A 21,331-nucleotide genomic window follows, 5' to 3' on the forward strand; every position below is an offset into this window, starting at 1 on the left:
GTTGTTATTGTCGTATTTGTCGGACTAAGATGCTCTTAAATCTGGGAGTAATCTGGGTCCTAAACTCCGTATACTTCAGGTCAAACAACACTGCAGCATCACTTAAGAGTTAAAAACTGTCTAAATTCTTTCATCTTTAATAAAACGATCAGCATTGCTGCTTTACCAGGTGTAACTATAAAGTTTAACTTCCAGGCATCCATGAAAACAAAAGTTATTACATTTAACGGAGTTAGAAGTTAGCAGGAAGCTAGCGGAAGTTAGCTCGCTAGTTTCGCTAGTTACCTAAGCATGATATTACATGTTCTGACTGAGAGATTTCTGAAAAAAATTCAAACGTACAGCTCTGCTATCACTTCCAACATAAATGAAGACAGGAAACTAAACAGCAGTGACGTTTGTAGGGTTACTGAAGTTGGGCTAGCTGGTATATAATGATGTGCTACGTGATCGCTAGCGACACAGCTATGTTAGCATAACATAAACAGTGAAGCTGGAGGACGAACACTAACACTTTTCCACTTATAAAAGTTAACGTGAAGGTTCTTCATGGTTAGAAACAAATGCAATCGCATGGCAGGATGCTGTAAACGGACCAAACTTCAGTCAGGAGAACAACTGAGATAATCCATCCACAATACGAGGTTAGTCATTAATATACTGCAACAACATGGGAATAGAGCAGCTGCCAGAGAATTCAACATTAATGAATCAATGGTACAGAAGTGGAGGAAGCAAGAAGAATGAGTTTAATAAAGTTTGATTTATCTGACTGCTTTGTTTCGCTTAATGTGCCTTATAATCCCGTGCACCTTATGGTCCGAAAAATGCGTACTGCACACTGCAGTTTAATGTTGCAAAGCACCTCTTTTTAACTTCAGTGGATATTATACATGGTTATGCTCAGGATATATCTGCCCATTTCTACTGGAAATGCCTTTTGGTTAAACTTTCAGCAAGGAATTTGCATTTGCACTGTTACATTTTTATAAAGCTTTAATGTACATAAAAACCAGCTTCTTGTTTAAGTGAAAATAAATGGAAGGTTGTCTTTTTGCGCTAGTAATGTTGTGGAGTTGTATTTTGTCTCGCATCAATTATATCGTCGGTTATATCGTTATCGCAAATTTTCAAATATATATCGTGATAAATATTTTTGGCCATATCGCCCTGCTCTATTGTAGGCTAAATCTTTCTGATCTTGATCCTAAAAGAAAGTTCTCTGCATAAGCATTAAGGAACACAGTATTTTCAATTCCTTTCTGAAAGTGTCCAATAAAATTATCCAATGGAAAATAGGACTGGACATATGACAAACTGTGACTAAGGCTTTTTTTCCCCCAGTTTCTTCAAATTTATGCACTGGCTGTATATATTCTGCCATGGATTTGCTTGTAGGTTTCCCTGTCTTGATGAAGGGGACAAAGTCTGCACTGATTTTCCAAGAATATTGGTACATTTTCTGATTGAGATGTGGCAGCCCAAGTATAAAATCTAGCTCATTTGAGTGTTGAAGCTGAAGAAAACATTCAGTTTCATGTCTGTAGAGCTCCCTTGAGTTTTATTATTTCATGGCACACATTTCAACCCTAGTTTTCAGCTTCCAGGCTCTATTTTTTCATAAAACTCTCCAAAACACAGGACTGCATTTTGTAATGTATTGGAAGACTTACAGGATACTCAAACAAAATAGTATCACACTCACACAAAGTTAGAGGACATAAAAAAAAATTACTTAAAAAAATAGCAGCAGAAGCTCAGGTTTTCTGCCTTTTAGTTCTTAACATAGCTGACACTCCAAAAACACTGGTTTCTAAAATTCCCATAATTCAACTTGGCAGTCTCACTTTACCACTGCATGGGGAAAAAGCAAGGTTATTTAGCAACACTACAGGGGTGCCAATCATTTGAAAAAAATCAAAGCAGGCATAAATAGTGCCACAAGTGTACATCATCTGGGAACAAAAGGCTTATTTCCACAGTTCATGTTAGTATTAGAAAAGTCAACACAGTTTTTGGTCTCTTGTAAACCTTCACACACATATCTGTTACATGAATTGTACCTCTGGGATTTCACCACCCCACTGATAGCTGAACAAATTCAGGTTACTGCATTGTTTTAAAGTTGGGATGCGTCCATTCTGACTCTCCATGCTAATTTCTAAAGTAGGTTTTCAGCTGAAACAAAAATTGAATCCTTTTAGAATCTACTCCAGAACTACAGCATACATTGATCCTCATACTATTAAACTGATCTCAATGTGTAATTTAAGTGGAATCATGCCTTTACGAAATGGTTAAATGTGAACGCGTACCTTCTAGCGTCGACCACTTTCTCCAGCTCTCTGGCTTTGTGAGCAGCAGTGAGCAGTATAGGATCTGGGATGTCAGCCAGTCGGGCAACGTTCAGACCATAGCTCCGCCCTGCAGCTCCTTCAGTTAACTGGTATAAGAAGGTAATGAACTCTGGCTGAACTTCTCCATCTGTTAGTGCACATCATATACACGTAATATATTACAATCTTAAAGTGTCAAGCATTTGCAAATGACCAAAGTTGAAATCATTCCAATCATTCGAAGCAACAGGGAAACCAAAAATTAATGAAAACACTGAAAACAGTGTGTACATACCATCAGTGTCAGCAGAGATATCAGGTTCATTGAGCAAGAAAGCCATGTGGTAGTTAGACACATGTTCAGGATACACCCGCTCCAGCTCACACAGAGGAGGATAATGGGTTACAAACAGGGTTAGGGCTTTCACCTAAGAGAGAGAGTGAGATGGATAAGCAATAACATCCAGAAACATTGAGTACATGGCACCTCTGGAAACTTCTTCAGTCTTTTACACTTATTCTTTAAAATGTTAAGGATCAGGATAAAAGCACAAACAGGGTCATCCATTTTCAAAAGCAACTGGTATACTGTGTGAGAAACTATTCAGTAAAAAATAGCAAGCTGCAGGTAGGGATGGCATCATTGCGCTTGAAGCTCTGCAGGCTCCCAGAAATGGTTGTCACTTTTGTTGCAGAAAATGTTCTTCATCTAGGTAAACTGCAACAAAAAAAGTGAGCGCAGGTGATCCAGTGATAACATTAAATGAGCCTCCAGCTGCCATGTCTGGCACGTTACTATTTACTGACAATGCAACTACCACATTCACACCTACTCAGAAGCTCTACATAATGCCTATATATTACAAAAAAACATCTGACTGTGGTTTGCACAGAATGTATGCATGAACTCTAAAATAAAGGTGCAAAAGCTTTCTGTGTGCATGCTGCACTGAGCTCAGTAAAACCACAGCTACCTGATGACATCAACAGAACAAATTCTCCAACAATTGAAAGGAATATTGGCAAGATATTGAAAGGAAAGTGAAGGCTTGTGAAATGGGTGTCCAGAGGAAAGCTCTGATTAATAAGGCAGCTCTACTTGTAAACATCTAGACTTCTAGACTACAAAGCCTGTGAAGCTTTTCTTCCCCCCCCCCCCCCCCAGGGCTGACCTTAAATACTACCATTCAAAAACTCTGCCTCTTACAAACCATACAGAAGATTATAAGCTTATAGGAAATGTGATATCCCACTATCACCAGACTATGTTTATTACATCAAAGGACTAAGCACAAAACAGCTAATCAACTAATCACTGTGCAAGAATAATGTTGCACTTGGCTTCTTAGAAAACAGTTATTTTGTTTGAGAGCAGCCTTCCTCTCTCTGCCCAGTGTGAAAAGATGAAAAAAATGCAACATGCAAAAAAGTTAAAAAGCTGTTCTGAGGAAACCTACCAAGTAATCACTGTACTGGAAGTACAGTGATTACTTGACTACAAAACAAATGTGCAGCATGGAAACATATTAGATGAGACATTTGTGTCCATTTCCAGCAATGCGCCTGATTCTAATGCTAAACACAGTCACTTAAACCTGCCTCCATCAATGCCAAATAAGCAGATTCCAGCAGATGTAACAGCCTCTCGCATCCGTCCTTTTTAATAGACAGGGAGTTGAAATATTGGTGAAATAAAAATGGATTCAAAAGCAATCAGAGTGAGCAAAAATTTGTGACTCAAGAAGAGCCACAAACCATCAAATACACTCCATGTGGAATTTCTAGTGTGTTAAATCCCCTTGCCTAGAGTGTCAGTCTTGATTCTAACCTCTCCCAATTGATGGTGCCATTTCTATATTTGAGTTTACATTTTTAACATGCTAATATTGCTAACTGAGAGAAACAGAGTATACCCGAGGCTGCTGAGAATATCATTAATTTTGCAATCTCTGGACATGACTCAAAGTCATTTCCCTGGATGGAGAATTTAGGATGCATTTATTCTGAGCATGATGTGAGGATTTGTATTCAGTTTCATCAGAATTGTTAAATCACAAATGTGGTAATGAAGCTTAGTTAGGGGATCACTTAAGTCAGTAGGAATCCTAAATGTCTACAGAATTTGTGATAATCCATGTATTAGATCAGCTGTATTTACACCGAGGCTCCCAGTGGGTCATGAAATGAATATAAGGGGTCACCAGAAAATTACTTTGATAGGAAACAATGAATAACAAAAATGAGATCACATGCACATATGGATCACAGTTTAGGCTGACAACCACTGCGATCGAAGACAAAATATTAGAGGAGAAAATGGAAACTTGGAACTGCCAATGAGACCAGATGAAATTTAAGAACTGGAACTTTTGATGACCTTTAAGGCCTCTGCGATTCTTTTCTGGCATACTCACCAATCTGTGTGCTGACATTTTTAACCACTTCAACAACAGCACTAATTTACCAATATCTGCATTTTGTTCTATCAAGTTTTTCTTAGTCTTTTGACTTAATAGTATATTTATCCATTTACTTATTTTTTTAATTTCTAAAAAAAAGAGGAAAAATAATAGAAAGACAAAAAGGAAAAAGAAAAGAGATTAAGTAATACATACTGTGCACCAAATGGTAGGTATTACAACAAATGTTAAATTATGTAACACTGTGTTACTGCAACTAAGCCAAAGCAGCAGCTGAAAAACAAAGAACAGAGCATCAATATCAACTGTTCTTTGGCTTGGCATTACTTAAGTGCCTCTGTACCCCTGCAGTATGCTGAATCAATACAAACTATTGTGTAAACCCCCCACCACCACCCTCTCCTAGTCTGTTTACTTTTTCCCCTTTGTCTTAAGGATTCCCATTTTCAGTCACTTCAGGGTTTTTTTTTTGCCTGTCACTGTAAATACCAAATTTAGGCGTTTTAGGCTCTGGAGAGATTTTCAGCAAAGTGAAGACACGTCACTCCATCCTGTGATTCTTTAATCTCCGTCAATCCTGGGAGCTATCCAAAGGCTACACGGCTGAACTGTGGCATTAAGGTTAAGACATGAAAATCACAAAAAGCGAGTGGTGCATGCACTCACTCACCCAGCCTCTGTCAAATGCATGCACAAACATTTTACCTAGCGCTGCTCTCTCAAGACAGCCGCTGAAAGCTGTTAACGAAAATAAATGCATTTCCTTTTCCTGATTACTTTAACAACCCAATCATGTAAATGGAGAAGTGAGTGCAGAAGTACTGTGAAAACCTTTTCTCCCACTCGCTATAAACTGATTTGAAAACTGAAAATACATTAACGACTGATATAAAAACTGCTATAATTAACCACCAAGCCCAGTGATGACAGTAATGACAAGAATGTATGTACGATCTCTCGTGGTAGAGCAGGCCTAAATTTCCCATCATCACAGTAGACAGGTTGCTGCGGGAGTCCAAGCGGGCTCCAGGATCAGCCCACTAACCGCTCGCTCTAGGAAAGGTCACATGTCAGTAGTAATACATCTGTCTAAAAGACATGTGCAGGGTCACTCCCACACTCCTCAAACAACACACGCAGTACAGTCTCGTTTTCAAAACATGTGGAGTACAGTGCAATAAAATGATGTCTAAACCAATTAAACATTTGAAAAAGACCAAATCTAAAATGTCGAATCCATGAAATTCGATTGTGTTTTGAGAAATATATGCTCATAGGCGAGAGTATTCCAGCTGCAAAGTTTTTCACATTGGTAGAACAAAAGCAAGGTTGCAGGATAGATTAGCGGACGAGCAAAATTAATTACCCCACGGCCAAGCACCACCTGGATTTTCATAATGGTAGCCCTTCTACACTGCAAGCCGATGGAATTGACCACATTCCTCTTTCAATACAAAGAGGTAACAGACAAAGGAGTCTTAACCAAATGGAAGCTTTGCCGATTTCTAAACTACAGGCCACTAAATGATTTTACTTCTTATTTTATAAACTGAACTGTATTGTTAGAACCGTTATTTGCCTTTGACGATGGATTTATGGTTATATGTGGCTGGTGCAGCTTTGGATTGAATTGATTGAATGTTTGTTGGTATCTTTTTGGCGTCTTGCATCTCCTCAAGTTATTCTGAAGACTCGTCATATAGGTGGCATTTTTCACTCTCAAAGTGGAAGCTTGCTATTGGTGGAAGTCCATATGTCGAAGGGCCTTATTGGTGGAATACCACTGGAAAGGATTAAGTGTGTTCATGGACTTTTGTTCATGAATGTTTTCTTTCTGATGAAGGCTTATATGCTGAAATGTGTTACTGTTTTAGATTTCATGCTAGAATTGCATTTCGAAAGAGGTGGGACAGATGAAAAAATAAAGTTGTGTAATGCTAAAAAAGAAAAAAAAAGAAACACCCTCTCACAACTAATTAGGTTAATTGGCAACAAAGCAGTAACAAGACTAAGGGCATCTCGGAATTTTCCAGAATTAAAACTGGGGGCTTTTAGTCTGTGAAAGATAATGTGGGCAAATAGTTTAAAAACAAAATAGGAATAGCATAATGCCATCATTTTTCTGTCTTGCATAATATTAAAGAATCTGTGAAATCTCTGTAATTAAGGGGCCAGGACATAAACTAATACTGAGTAGCCATGATGTTTAGGCCCTCAGGCATGTAATGTAATGAAAAGAAATCACTGCATGGGTTCAGCAACATTTCTGAAAACTGCTGTCAGTGCCACTCCATCCTCAAATCCAAGTTAAAACTTCTAATAGCACAATAATACTAATATTATTAATAATAAATGTAAAAAACCCCACAGAGACTGATGCAAAGCAGAAAACTGTTCTGTGGATGGAAGCTACATCCTTTGAGCTAAAGATGAGAGAGAGACCATGTGCCACACAGTTGAAAAGCCAGCATCTGCAATGTTACAAGGGTGCATTAGTGCATAAGCAATCTGGACATCTATAAAGACAAATGAGATTTTATATATATATATATATATATATATATATAGAGAGAGAGAGAGAGAGAGAGAGAGAGAGAGAGAGAGAGGGTAGCAACATAAGCCGGTATTCACAAAGTGTCTTTGGAAATCGAGGTCTTTCCTATTTTAGTGCCAAACCACATTCTGCTCATGCTACAACAGTAAAAGCAACAGTGATAAACTATCCTGCCTGCAGTCAGACCTGTCACCTGCTGAAAACATCTGGTTCATCAAAAAACAAAAAAATGCAAAAATATACACCCCAAATTCTGTGCAGATTTAATATGCTTTAGGAGAGGATTTCGCTTGCAAAAGTTCAGGAGTTGTTCTCCTCAGTGCCTAAACACCTACAGAGTGCTGTTTAAAGAAGAAGTGATGCAACACAGTGGTAAACATGTTGTGAACGCTTCCCCACCGCTTCTGAGATGCTCTTTTTCATATCCAGTCATGGCATGATTCAGAGTATGTAGTCTTTGAAAGTGTTAATAAAACAAATTCAAAATTATCAATTTTTTTTTCTATATCAATGAAAATGTCTAAGTCGTAAGATTTGGTATGGTGCCCCGCTGTTTATGTTGTACTATTTTATATTAAATGCATTATTACAAATTCCAAAAATCATTGCAGTCTGCAATTTATTATTTACACCTGTTTAATGACACTGGACCAAAAAAAAAACTGAGCATGACAGGAGGAGGTTGCAGTCTGGAAAATGATCTGATTAAGTGCTAATGGTTGCTAATTACCGGACCACCCCGGGGTGCACTGAAAGCTGAAGAAATCAGAGCTGAAACAATTAGTTAACTAATTAATTAGTCATTGATAAAGCTAATTCATTAAGAATTTTTCCCATTCTCTTCCGCTTATCCTTACCGGAGTCAGGATGGGGTTGTGAGAGTTTATCCCTGCTACCATTGGGTGAGATATCAGGTTTTTAAAGAGTGAAAATCCAAAGTATTACCTGCAAGCAGTTACAAAAACAAATACTCCTTGAGGCTGAGAAAACGGACACTTAGCATTTCTCACTATCTTTGCTCATTTTTCTAGAATGCAAATTTTTAAACCTTAAAAAACTTATAAGAAAAACAAAAAATATATTTTGGTTATCAGTCTGGCAAAGTAAAATGAGCTGAAAACATAAGCCTGATGTAACATCACCAATTAAAGCTCACTTGTCATCTGTCGTGTTTCCATATTCCAGGCTTTTAGCATACAGCTGTTTGTTTACAGAACCAGGAGATTTTATACAGACCGCCACAGAGACAGACAAACAGACTAATAACCTGCCCTTTCCTAAAGATGATGATGATTGCCTGGTATTGAGTCACCTTGTTTCCTCCAGTATGTTTCTAAATCTGGTTTAAAGCTCCAAATTTGTCTCAGGTCCAGGTCTCTGCATCTGCACCTTGAAAGACTTATTAGAACTGTTTTATATTCATACCTTGTGCAAAACAAGAACATAAGCATGCTCCAAAGTGTGCTTCCAGCCAGTAATATGATCCGCTGGAAAAAGGCTAGAGGTGTCAACACTACTACTTTCATCTCTTTGTCTTGCTACTTCCCTCTATCCAATTAGACTCAAATGCAGTTCAAACTCAACACCCTTTGTATTCTCGGCTCACACAGGTAGCAAGGCTTTCGGTGAGGTGCTTGTGTGTGAGAGAGTGGAAGATTTTGTGAAAATATGCCGCTGGTGTGTAATTTGACGTCTTTTGTTTAAACAAAGACCGCTTTTTAGTAGTCAAGCGCTTTACTAGAGGTAAGGACTGCAGCAGTGAAAAAGAGTAGCATAAAGTTAAAGTTGCCAATTTGCAACATCTTCACAGGAGGTAGTTAATTTGAAGGTAATTCAAAACATCCAAATGAATGGAAAGCAAGCTTCAACATTTTCAACAGGACATCAAAATTGTCTGTACAGTCACCAGGCAACACTGATAAAAGCCGCTTTGAACATTTGGTCAGCTTGTTCTACTCTTCTCTTACTCATGAACAAGACTGGGAGATACCATTTCCATGACTTGACATGACCATATTTGGCACGCCTGAAATTTAGTTGGGCGTATAATGCCAATTCATCTAAACCCATTTACAAAGAACAGGGTGTCTTCCTCTTCTTATTGAAAGTCGTTATTAAGGCAGAAGGAAAAGGAAACACAGCCTACACAGTGCTCGCACTTTTTTGGTAACACCTTCCTTTCGATACTATGGGTAGGGACGTGTGAATATTCAAATAGTAAAAAGTATTAGAGTACAAAACAGTAAACAAAAAAAACTTATTGGTAGAACTTTACTTACTTTTACTCACATTTTACAGAAAGGACATACAGTGCAGACTCATTTAAGTTTTAGACATATCTCAGCCTGAAAAGGATTCGTTATTTTTCCCCCTCATCAATCTATACACACTACTGCACATTGACAAAGCAAAGAACATTTCGGCGGAGAATTTTATACTGTCAGAAAAAAGGTCTGAAATATCCTACTTGGCATTCACATCGTTTACTTAATACTCAAAGCACCTTTTACAGAAATGACGGCCTTAGATTTTCTTGGGCAAGATCTTTCAAGGTTGACACACCTTTTTACACGGTTTCTGCCATTCTTCTTGGCAGAATAATTCAAGTTTAACCAGGCTGGGTGGGAACAGGGTGTACAGTCATTTCCACGCGTCTCCAGAGAAAATAATAGCCTAATCTGTTTAATATGAGTCAGATGAGGACAAAGTGGAAATGTTTGCCCATAATGCATAGAGCCACGTCTAGCAATAACCAAATACAGCTTATCAGCACAAACACCTCATGCCAACTGTCAAGAACTGTGTTTGAAGATAGATGAGTTGGGCTTGTTTTACAGCCACAGGGCCCGAGCACCTTACAGGCTTTGAGCCAGCCATGAAGTTTTCTGTATATCAAAGTATTCTAGATTCAGATGTGAGGCCATCTGTCCAACTGCTAAAGCTCAGGCCAAATTGGGTCATGAAACAGGACAATGATCCCAAGCATACCAGTGAATAAACACCATATGGCTAAAAAGAAACGAATCAAGGTGTTGCAATGGCCCAGGCAAAGTCCAGACCTCAGCACGACTGAAATGCCCTGGTAGGATCTTAAGGGCACGGAGCATAAACGAACAAAACTCAATGAACTGATGTAAAGAAGATCAAAAACGTCTGGCACAATGATAAAATGACTGATTCAAGTTATTTCAGCTAATGGTGGTTCTACAAGCTACTAAATCATGGGATGTACTTAGTTTTCCAGTGTTTCTTTTTCAGATGACTTTATGGCCAATTTAATATCACCATAACAAGTGAAGTAAATAAGTAAATGCTAAATATATGTTCTTAACAGACCTCAAAGTCTAAACTTCAGTCTTGTATCTAAGGATGGTTATAACACTTTTTGCATGGCAGAGTTTTAATCTAAACTGAGCTCCAAATCACAACATGGCACTTTTTTTAAGGTAAGGACTTTACATACCTTAAAGACCTTAATACAGGAAAAAAACAACAACAATCAGACAACCTATATGAGCACTTAGCAATAGTGGGAAGGAAAAACTTCCTTTTAAGAGGAAGAAACTTTTAGCAGATTATATTCAGTCAGGACAGATCCTTGCTCTGAGGTAGTGGTTCACAATGCTGAAAACGATTTGTGACCCCTCATTAATGCCAGTAGTGTGTATGCATGTTGCGGGTGGTTTAACGAAATTAATTTTTCATCTGGAACATTTTCAGATGTCCCAAGAAGTAAAACGATTTAGTATTTTATTCAGAAAAGTTCACACTAATTTTATATACTCTTAATATCACAGTTTGTTTCTCATCTCTTTTGGTTTTTATCCTGAGATACTGTTCTTGGGTTCTGAACCACATGCTCGGAAGCCTGTTTCTATACAATATACACAAAAGAGTGACACTCTGAATACAAGTCGTGCAGTCAAATAAGTCACAACTTGAAATTTTGAGAAAGTAATGGAATTACTGTGTACTGAGAGACAAGAGAACAGAATTTTATTCATGTGTATGAGTGAAGTGCAAGCATAGCGCAGGGCAGAGTGCTGTGGAGCACATTTGGGTCTTTGTAGGAGCTCTGTGCATCAGCATGAGCACATCAGACTATTTTACGCCCACATGAGTGATACAGTACATTGCACTGAAAATTTACTCATTAGTGTGCAGCCAAAAGTGAGCTTTTGCGAGTTCTACTTCTCCACAAAGCTGGACTTGCTTCTCTCTGCTATTATAGTGTAAAGTTACAACACAAGGGCAGTCACATGCAAACCGAGTAAGGAGCAATGTGCAGTGTTAAACTTTGTGTAGAGCCAAAAACAGGACATGCTGTTATTGTGATTAAGAGTCCACAACGGCTTAAGAAGAGGATGGACATCAACGTGAAACCCAGAGATTTTGAGGAGAAGCAACCTCTAGTTTTAGAAGTCTTTTCCCTTCAGCTTACCAGTTTATTTTTCTCTTTCTGCATCAAGGCTGCCTCTATTATTGAGTGAAGTTATGAAACCCATCTACATTCTTAACCAGCTCTCAGGTGAATGTTGGGGACAGGAAAAGGTGTGTTACTATAACAACCAAGTCAAAGGAGGAGTTGTCTGACTTTTGACGCGAACAGCTGAGTCTGTTGAGGAGGGGGACGGAGCAGAGGAGGATGAGTAGGAGGTAGAGGAGTCGGCATGAAAGGCTCTGCATGTCTGCCTGTGCTAAAGAGGCCTTTTGCTGCAAAAGCTTAACTTCTTTTGTGCCCTTTTGTTTGCCTTTCCTTTAATAGCAAGGCTTTTCTAACAAATCAATGCTGTTATACAACAGGTAGTCAGAGAGCTCCCTTTCTTGTGCCATCAGCATCTCCCTGCTGCATTAGGTGCTACTTAAACATTTTCATTCTATGTTTTCCAGCAGAATTACATAACCCAAGACTCTGTCCAAAGATTGATGTGGAACTGGCAAAAAATGAAACCCGGATAGAGTTTTTCAAAGATAAATGTTTATTCATCTATATTTGAACAAGGTTAACTCGATCCAATTTGAAGCATTTGGACTCGAATTTTGGAAAAACAGAAATAAATCAGAATCAAAACTCAGGCTCTCACAGGCAGTTTGTAAGCTTTGATTAGCACTAAGCAGAACTCCAGAAACCCATTGATAATATCTGTCACAGTGGAATAAAGTGGGAGCTGCACCCTGGGATTGAAGAGACCCAAATTCAGAATCTGTGGCTTGCGTAGTCCATTGACTGTCAGCTTAACATCTGGCGTTGTGGGTATCCACAACAGCCTGCAAAACAATGTGCCTCAAGAGTGAGATTAAATGCATGCTCCCTAAGGTCAACGTAGACCATCTGAGTTGATAACTCCTTTCTCTCCAGAGAAGCTGGAGCCTGGAGGGCACTAACACGCACAACCAACTGCTAAAAACACAAACCTCTGCAGTGTGTATGCGAAGTCTGTTAGTAGGGCTGGGCGATATGACCCAAAATTCATATCTCAATATTTTTTAGCTGGATGGCGATATAAGATATATATCTCGATATTTTTTTTAAGCCATAAAGTAAGAACAAAAAGAGAGTTCTTAGTTAAAGCTGTGTCCCAGATGTCACACAGGCACTTTTATTAACATACAGCACAGATGTACATGAAAAATTACTCAAAAATAAATTATGAGCATTCATTAAATAATAATGCTCCATAAATAAAATAAAACAATGTTTTTTTTGTGCATAACAAAGAGCTCACAATTGGGCAGTCAAAATGTAAACTAAAAGACGCTGAGCGTAATAACAAAGACAGACAGATTTCACAGCAGCTCTATTTCCAAGTTTTACTGCGTGACTGACAGCCTGGAGTTTGAAATCCGCTTCATAACCACGTACGTCTCTTACAGGTGCTATTTATGGTCCTTATACACACACAATATGGTAATATTACGTTGGAGCACAGTACGTATCACTCCGCGAGGCTCCTCGGTAGCCGTAATGCGCCGACAATCTATCAAGCGGTGCAGCTCCGTAGCTTACCAAAGTCGTACTCAAACATTTTTGACAGATTGCTGAGCGCCGCGTACCACATAAAATCGGTTCGCGGCCATCAAGCACAACCAGAATTCATACATAAGGCGCACTATCAACTTTTGAGAGAATGAAAGGATTTTAGGCTATGCAGCCCGTAGGGACTAGCGCGGTTAGCTCGTTAGCATGGTTAGCTCGTTAACACGTTGACGCCGTCCAGCCCCACGCATGGGGCGATGCGCAGTAACTCGTTAACGGAGATTTGCCGTGTCCATCTTGTCGCTGCCTGCACGTGAAGCGATGGGGGAGGAGGGGGAGTTGTGTTCAGTGAAGGATAGAGGCGAGGCGGAGTAATGTTGCGTAGAGACAAAAGTAGACGAAAGAGAGGCAAACTTGCGGCTCCACAACTATAAGTATAAGGTAACATAGACTATATCGATATAAAGGATATTGTCACATCTTATATCTCGTATAAAAATATATCGATATGTTTTAAAAACTCGATATATCGCCCAGCTCTATCTGTTAGCTTCTTGTAGTCTCTTTTAGTTTTTGTCTTTTTTGTGTGTTTTCTGCAAACTACAGAATTGCCTGTGTATCAGCTTCAGTGACTTTGGGCATTTTCTTATCACCAGCACTGTGATAAACTTATTTTCAACCAGTTTTGATTTGTGTTCATTGATTGAGAGCCATTTGTTTATCAAACATTTAGAAATACAACATAAATGGTAAGAAAGGTGACATACTCACTGTCTTATATTACTGCTATAACCACACTACTTTTGTTTGCTGCATACCCAAATTTGACATGGATGGCATTCTAAAAGGGGATAACGTGGTTTTCAGATAATTATTTGTTTTTGTTGCTATAGAAAATGTTTAATATGTAATATTTTTTACCCACGAGATAATTAACTTGGTCACTGTGCTATTTGGTGCCTGGTCAATGTGTCAGAAAAAAACAGTATTCGCTTGCCGAAAGATCAGCAGAGAGTGCTTGCTTCTTTCTGCTAGAAAAAGGTTTCATAAGAGAGGAGCGTGCCAGCCCAAAAACCAAAACTAAAATTTAAAACAGACTAAGAAGCCCCAGGGAGCTGCAGCATCGAATAATATCAGTGCTGGGTTGTTCTACGGCAACATCTTTCACATGACCTGAAACAATTTGGCCAACTCAGTTGACCCGTTTGACAAAATATCCAACATCAGAGGAGTAATTCCAAACTAAAATGGAATCAGAAAACATGGAGTAAGAACAAAGGAAGCCTGATTTCTTTCTTTAGTCTGTTATACGATGGAAAATACTGCGAGCGTAAACAGCTGAGAAGACAAACAGCTGTGTCCAAACTGATGCCACAACCTCAAGCACTCAGCCTGTGTCAAGCAGTCATAATGATTTTTCTGTGCTGACAGTAACGATCCATTAATTCAGCAAAAACTTGAAAATTACAGATACCGTGACTTTATTTGACTTGGCAATTTCAGTTAACAATAACACAACCCCCATCCCCCTCAAAGTGCCGCTCATCTGTCCTGCCAAAATAAAGATACGCAACACTGTGCAACATCCCGAGGGCTCCTGACTGCGCCAGTTCACATAATCCCAGCAGAGCACACACACATGCGCACGGGCAGTCTCTCATCCAAACACTCATTCCAGGTATTCAGAGGTGAAACAGCACGTATCTGCTGCCCCGTCTACCCTCTTTAGCGAACCATTGCGTGTGAGCCACTCTTCTCCTGCCTTTGGCTAAAATTAGACTTTTCTAACTTCTGTCCACGCCAGTTTAATGAACGCTGACAGGAGGTGAGAGCGGATTTGGCCACAATTATGTCCAAGCACAACGGTGGACAATGGACAGCGTATCATCAGCTTTAATTATGTCAGCATTTTAGGATGCTGCACTGCAACATAAGTCATGAAGCAGTCCTCCATGTGCCTCCTCTCATTTCTTTTTCCATTATGTCCTCCTGTCTATTAGGATAGCAGCAGCAAGTCCAAAATATCCTGGCATGCTGCGCAATATATAAATAAAAACATAACGTAATGACTTACTAATTATTTAGACACCATATTTTCAGCCTTGTCTCTTGCATACTGAGATTTCTCCAGATTCTTTAGACATTACCTAATGGAGGTGCAACCCTAATGTCTGATGACATCAGACCTTTTATGGTTTTTAAGCCTGTGTGATACACATGGGAGTAGCACTGGTGAATTTACAGCAACAAGTGGGCATAATGTGTCTGACTCCTACTCGCTCTGCCCAAGCAGAGCCCCTAAATAAACCAAACAGAATATTTCCGGCAGTCAGAACAGGTCTGACATAAGACTGTGGTACGTACGAGAACGGGAAAACAGCTTAGGAAACTTTCTTTTTTTTTTGTACACAGTCAAGTTAGGCAATCTTTGTGTTCGTCTCCTTCGAGATCACCTTCTGGTGCCTCTCTGGATCATTTTCAGTGTAAGTGTCATTTTTAGGTCACTGAGTAGATGTCCCATGCTGTTCCTTTTGAAAACTGCTCAGCGGTATCTGGAGACTCAGCTGTCATAATCAGCAGTGACTCTTCTAACAACATTTGGGTGAGTTTGAAACAGAAGTTGATGTTTGTTCGTTGCCCAAATTTGAGGTCTGTAGTGAAATTGCAGTGGGCACAGTGCAAGGGAGTGATCTAAAAATAAAAGCTCAAAGCTGGCCAATAAGATGACCCTGAAGAGAAATCCAGAAGGATTTTAGATAAGGTTTACGATTTTAGAGACATGCTCCAACAAATATTTGATCCATGTATTTATAATAAATAAATTATAAATGTGTCTGTAGAATTTACACTTAAATTATTTGCAAATAACCGTTTCCTGTCAAGACTTTTATACATTGAACTTGATATGGAAACATGGTAGCAGTCTTAGTCCTTTCTGCTGGATTATCTCACTCTAAAACAAACACTCAAGGATGTCTGCAGCACCATCAAGTATATGCAATCAAATAATTGTATGCAAACAAATGGACACACACACACACACACACACACACACACACACACACACACACACACACACACACACACACACACACACACACTTTACCAAAGGCAATTACCTTTATGATTAAGTAGGCTGGTATCAAGATCCCACAATGTTTGTGGAATTATGAAAAGGATTAATTGGCACATGTTTAAAGATATCTCTATGGTTACCAAGCCCAGGTAGCCTGCCTATGCTTTTTTACTGATTGCTCTTCTAATTTTCATTTCCACATTCATTAATTTAATTGTTTTATTTAAATGCCATCGTTGTAGTGCTTACATTGCACACACTTACATCTTTGATGAAATATTCCAGGGTGGCATAGGCGATGGCAATTCCATCATGGGTGCTTGTGCCCCGTCCCAATTCATCAAGGATGACCAATGACTGCTTGGTCGCACGGGAAATTATGTCTGAGGCCTCTGTCAGCTCTTCCATGAATGTACTACGGCCTTTGTAGATGTTGTCTGAAGCTCCCATCCTGATCAATCAGAAAAGGGGAAAAAAGACAGAGAAAATAAGTAAGCCATAAAGTGAAACACGATATTTTTGTCTTTTGAGCATTTCAGTTTCAATCACAGAGTCAAACATTTTTGTGGTACGACGTTGCAGACTACACAATAAATTACTGGTTAAATGCCAGGGACTCCCGGCCAACCAAAACCAAATAAAAAATTACATGTTTACTTGTGGAAACTTTGTGGTGATAGCATTGCATTATAGTGATGGACAGTTTGAGAGTCATGTGTAAACTAAGTAAACCTTTACCATTTCCATAGGAGTTAAGAGGATAATTAAGAGCACTGTGCTGCTAATCAAAAGTACTCAAAGTAATCATCACTGACCACCTTTGCGAAAGGCAGTTTTTACATGACGCCATATTTAGCAAAAACCAAACACCACACATCAAAACAGACTCAAACAATTCAAAGCAGAGCAGCAAAGGTGCCACGATGGTCCAGTCAAAATCCAGACTTCAGTTCAATGGAAATGCTGTAGCGGGACCTTAAAACCACTAAGTGTAAAAGAATGATGTCAATGAAGTGAAGCAACATTGTAAAAAAAAAAAGAAAAAGAAAAAAAAAAAAGAGTGGACCAAATTACTCCACGATGATGTAAGACACCGATAAAGCTATACAGAAAGTGATTACCTGTTTAAGCTAAAGGTGGGATGTTCTTAGTTTTCCATAGGACTGCATAGTGTACTGTGAACCTTTTTTTTTCTTTTTTTTTTAAACTTTTGGCCGTTTTCTCATTTCCCATTGGGTCACCACAGTGGATGGCTGCACATGTTTGATCTGGCACTAACTTTTCCCCTTCCTGATGTAATGCTCCCATTTATCCAGGCTTGGGATTAGCACTGGGAGTACACTAGCTTGTGATGTGAAATGCCCAAGTAAGCACTATGAGCCTCCAAATGTTAATGATTTTTTTAAATTATTATTGAGTCAGCCTGCTAACAAATAATTAATAAAAACATGTCTTTTTCAGGTAAGCTATGGACTTAACCATATGTTGAGGTCATGGAAGAAAGCATTAAAAGACAGATGTGTTTAAAAACAGAAAACAAAAGACTCAAACTCAAGTTGCAATAATAAAAAACCAAAAAAAAAACTACTGATGCCACTAATGCAATCCACAATTATGGACTGCAAACTGCTGTTGTTCTTCCAGAAATCCCACAAACACCCACAAACAAACAAAGAATCTGCCATTTTTCTCACAGTGAACCTGCTCCTACACAGTCTTATTCTAGGAGAAACATTTCTGCACTGAAAAAAAGAACAAGAGATTGAAATGATGGGTGTGAAAAATGCAGGAGAACAACAGTGGGGGGCTCCTTTTCTGAAATTGAACAGAAGAAGAAAGAAATCAACCCGTTTTAAGACATGGCTGATGGTGTAAAGGATTTAAATGAATTCTTTAATCTCATTTATTCACACATTATGGCCACACAGATATTAAAACTAACTCTAAGGTTTGCTTCAACATTACTCACATTTAAATGAGTCATAATCAACTCTTATCATTGTTAAAAGCATTTAGTGGACGGGCTGCTGCACCTATAAAAGATTAAAGACTATAATAACACACTTTTTAATATCTCTGTGACAGTCACTTCTCCTGTTTTCTGAAGAGGGGAAAAAGGTTGCATCCATCAGCTTGAGAAGAGATGACCAGTATGACCAGTATGACCACTTAGAAACAAAAACCAGTCATTTCAGCAAACCTGACAGAAAAAAGTACAAACATTTGAAATCACAATACCAAAATGTTCTTGTTATATTACAACAATTTATTAGAAAAGACTGAAGAATATATCAGTGACGCGAACTCAGCATGCAACAAGACCACCTATATTTCCACAATAATAGAAATGTACTGATTGGAAATGCTATGACAACGTGTTGAATTCTTCACAAGCTACAAGGCCAATTTGAGAGCTCTTGCTTTCACACAGACTGACAGACAGATCATTGACTCATCTGATAGAAACTCGACTCCAGCTGGATCACAGATGCCACATCTCTCTGGCAGTCGGTGTTTCTCACCACTAAATCTGTCTCTTCCTGTTCTGCTGTGTCTATGAATGAAACTCCAACAAGAGCATCTAACACCTGTGTTGCCATGGTTACACCACGCACCCTGTGGATGAGAGGTGTGGCAGACATGTTGCTGCATTTTATTAGCCAGTTTATTAGATCCCAAGTGATGAATTAAATGTCCATTATCATCACAGCTAGCCTGAGACTGGCACATATGTTTTCCCATGTACAGCATTATGAAAACCATTTTTAAAGGAATATAATGAATTAAAAAGATGCTTGAGGTATATCGGGTGTTCGTTACAGAAAAGTATGACTCTGACTATGTTACTTGCAATATTCTCACTATTGTCATATAACTAAATTGCTGGCAGTGCAGTCTGTATTGCAAGACTGGTTGCTCAGAGACACATGGTGCTGTACCGATAACGTCCTTCCAATTACTTTGGTCACCAGGAAGTTACTGCGGTCAGTTGTAGTTTGCATGGAAGACACAAATTTGTCTGCAAACGATTCACCAAGCAATAGTGAATCTGTGAGAAGTGGGAAGTAGAAGTTGAAGAAGTCCATAAGTTGCAAGAGAAAAAAAACCTTGAAGGGGAGACTGACCTAACTTAATTCAGGTATTTTTTATAGGCAGAATGCCACAACTTTTTGATCACAACTATGTTAAAACAAAAACTGGCAGAACATCAATATCCTAACTTTCCCCCCAAAATCCACTAACAGATAGGCTCTAAAATAAAGGTTGTATCTGCATGCATGATTAAAACTCAGAGGAAATGACACCAGATGTATAATGCATAGGGCAGAGCAGTTTACACACTCACTCTGTCCACAGATGAACACAGCAACACTCCACCAGCTGGGTGTCCTGCTGGTCTGATTGAATCCTCCTTTCTAGCCAAACACACTGATCCTGGAAATAGACTCCATTTATTTTCACCTCACACCTTTCAAGTAAACATGTTGAGCTAGATTCAAGTGTTTTTCTGACACTCGTGGATCTGTCTTTAGTTAAGATTTCTTTCAAAAAAATAAAAAAATAAAATCATCCCATATTTTAAAAGAAGCAGTGAAGCATTATCAGCATGTGTAGTTTTCCAGGAAGAAAATGAAAGCCCAAGTGTATTTTGCATGACTATTACAATCTTCTATTATACAACTTTAAAAAAAAAAAAAAAAAAAAAGTTGCTAAAAGGGAAAAAGTCCATATATTTTATTCGATTTCTTCTTAACAAAGCTGAGGGGTGGGGGGGGGGGGGGGGGGGGGGTGAGACTGTCCTGTCTGTGGGGAGAATTTTGCTGCCATTTTTTTTGTTCCCTTGTAGCAATACTTCTCAAAATTGGAGTATTAGTAATCCCAGCAGTAATCCTACAAATGCATGTGGTAGTTGGTTTTTTTTAATGTTATTTTAAAAAATTATCAGAATGTCTGAATACTTCCTGACAAACACAAATCAAGAACATTGATATGTCATTGAATTCTAGCAGCAGTACCAATGAAAGCAGGGAAAGAAATGACTCACATATTTGTTTGAGCCTTCCTTTCCTACGACTGATCAAAAAACAGATAGGAACAGACTGCACCCACAAAACAGTTGGATCCATGGAGCTGCCTCCCTGCCACTGAAAATGACAAACATCTAAATTTTAAATGCAACTTATTAGGAGGATTCACTTTGCAACAACATGATTATCTTTCTGTCACTGCATGATGATTGGCTGCCCCTTGAAAACAGAGGATTTGAATAGTGGGTGAATGAGGCTTTTCACAGCCAGAAGTGTGTGTCTGACATAATCATATAATGATGATAACTCCTCGCTGACATATTCTTACCCGGAGAAATTCTTGGGTTACTTTTTCAGTATGCTTTGGGTCATTATCATTTGCACTGGGAAGCTCTGCCCCAATAATTTTGTAGCATTGGACTGAATCTGAGCAGAAAGTACAGTCCTGTGCATTTTAGAATTCATCCTGCTACTTCTTATCAGCAGTCACATCATATATAAACACTAGTGACACAGGCCTACTGTCAGCCACACATGCCCATGCCATAACATTAACTCCATCATACCTGACAGATGATGTGATACGGTTTTGGATCATGATGCGTTTCTGTTTTTTATGCTTTTCTCATAATTCAGAAATACGTTTATTGTAGTTTGATTTGATCAAAGATTTCATGTTTTCTAGTCTATTCTGGTCTTCTTGTTTTTGAGGTGAACCAGTGGTTTGTACCTTTCTGCCAAGTATTTACATTACCTGAATGCACTCCCTTTTCATTATAATGCACCAGACAGAAGTTTTGGCAAATCTTAACGTTTTTGCATCGCTCTAATAAGTTTATATTGGTGTTTCACCCAAAGGATTGCCTTCCTCACTTGAATAAACATCAACTCATCAATTATTGAGGAGTCCACTGAAAAGCTGCAAAATTTATGTTCAACA

The 21,331-nt window shown here is 38.8% G+C and overlaps 1 protein-coding gene across 3 annotated transcripts in view; it reads right to left on the reverse strand.

Annotated features, from left to right (window-relative positions):
* Positions 1–21,331, reverse strand: part of msh3 (mutS homolog 3 (E. coli)) — a 58,617-nt gene that overhangs the window by 1,438 nt on the left and 35,848 nt on the right. For all 3 annotated transcript variants that reach the window (XM_085294918.1, XM_085294917.1, XM_085294916.1), the window contains exons 21-23: positions 16,628–16,814; positions 2,632–2,764; positions 2,316–2,484 (exon numbers count right to left, since the gene is read on the reverse strand). In XM_085294918.1, coding sequence (XP_085151044.1) covers positions 2,316–2,484; positions 2,632–2,764; positions 16,628–16,814 — 489 coding nt within the window. The remainder of the gene's footprint in view (positions 1–2,315; positions 2,485–2,631; positions 2,765–16,627; positions 16,815–21,331) is intronic.

This window comes from Mchenga conophoros, linkage group LG12 (genome assembly GCF_057382185.1).
Source record: "Mchenga conophoros isolate Kocher_MC1m ecotype Shallow Benthic linkage group LG12, M_conophoros_male_GT1.1, whole genome shotgun sequence".
Classification (NCBI taxonomy): Eukaryota; Metazoa; Chordata; class Actinopteri; order Cichliformes; family Cichlidae; genus Mchenga; species Mchenga conophoros.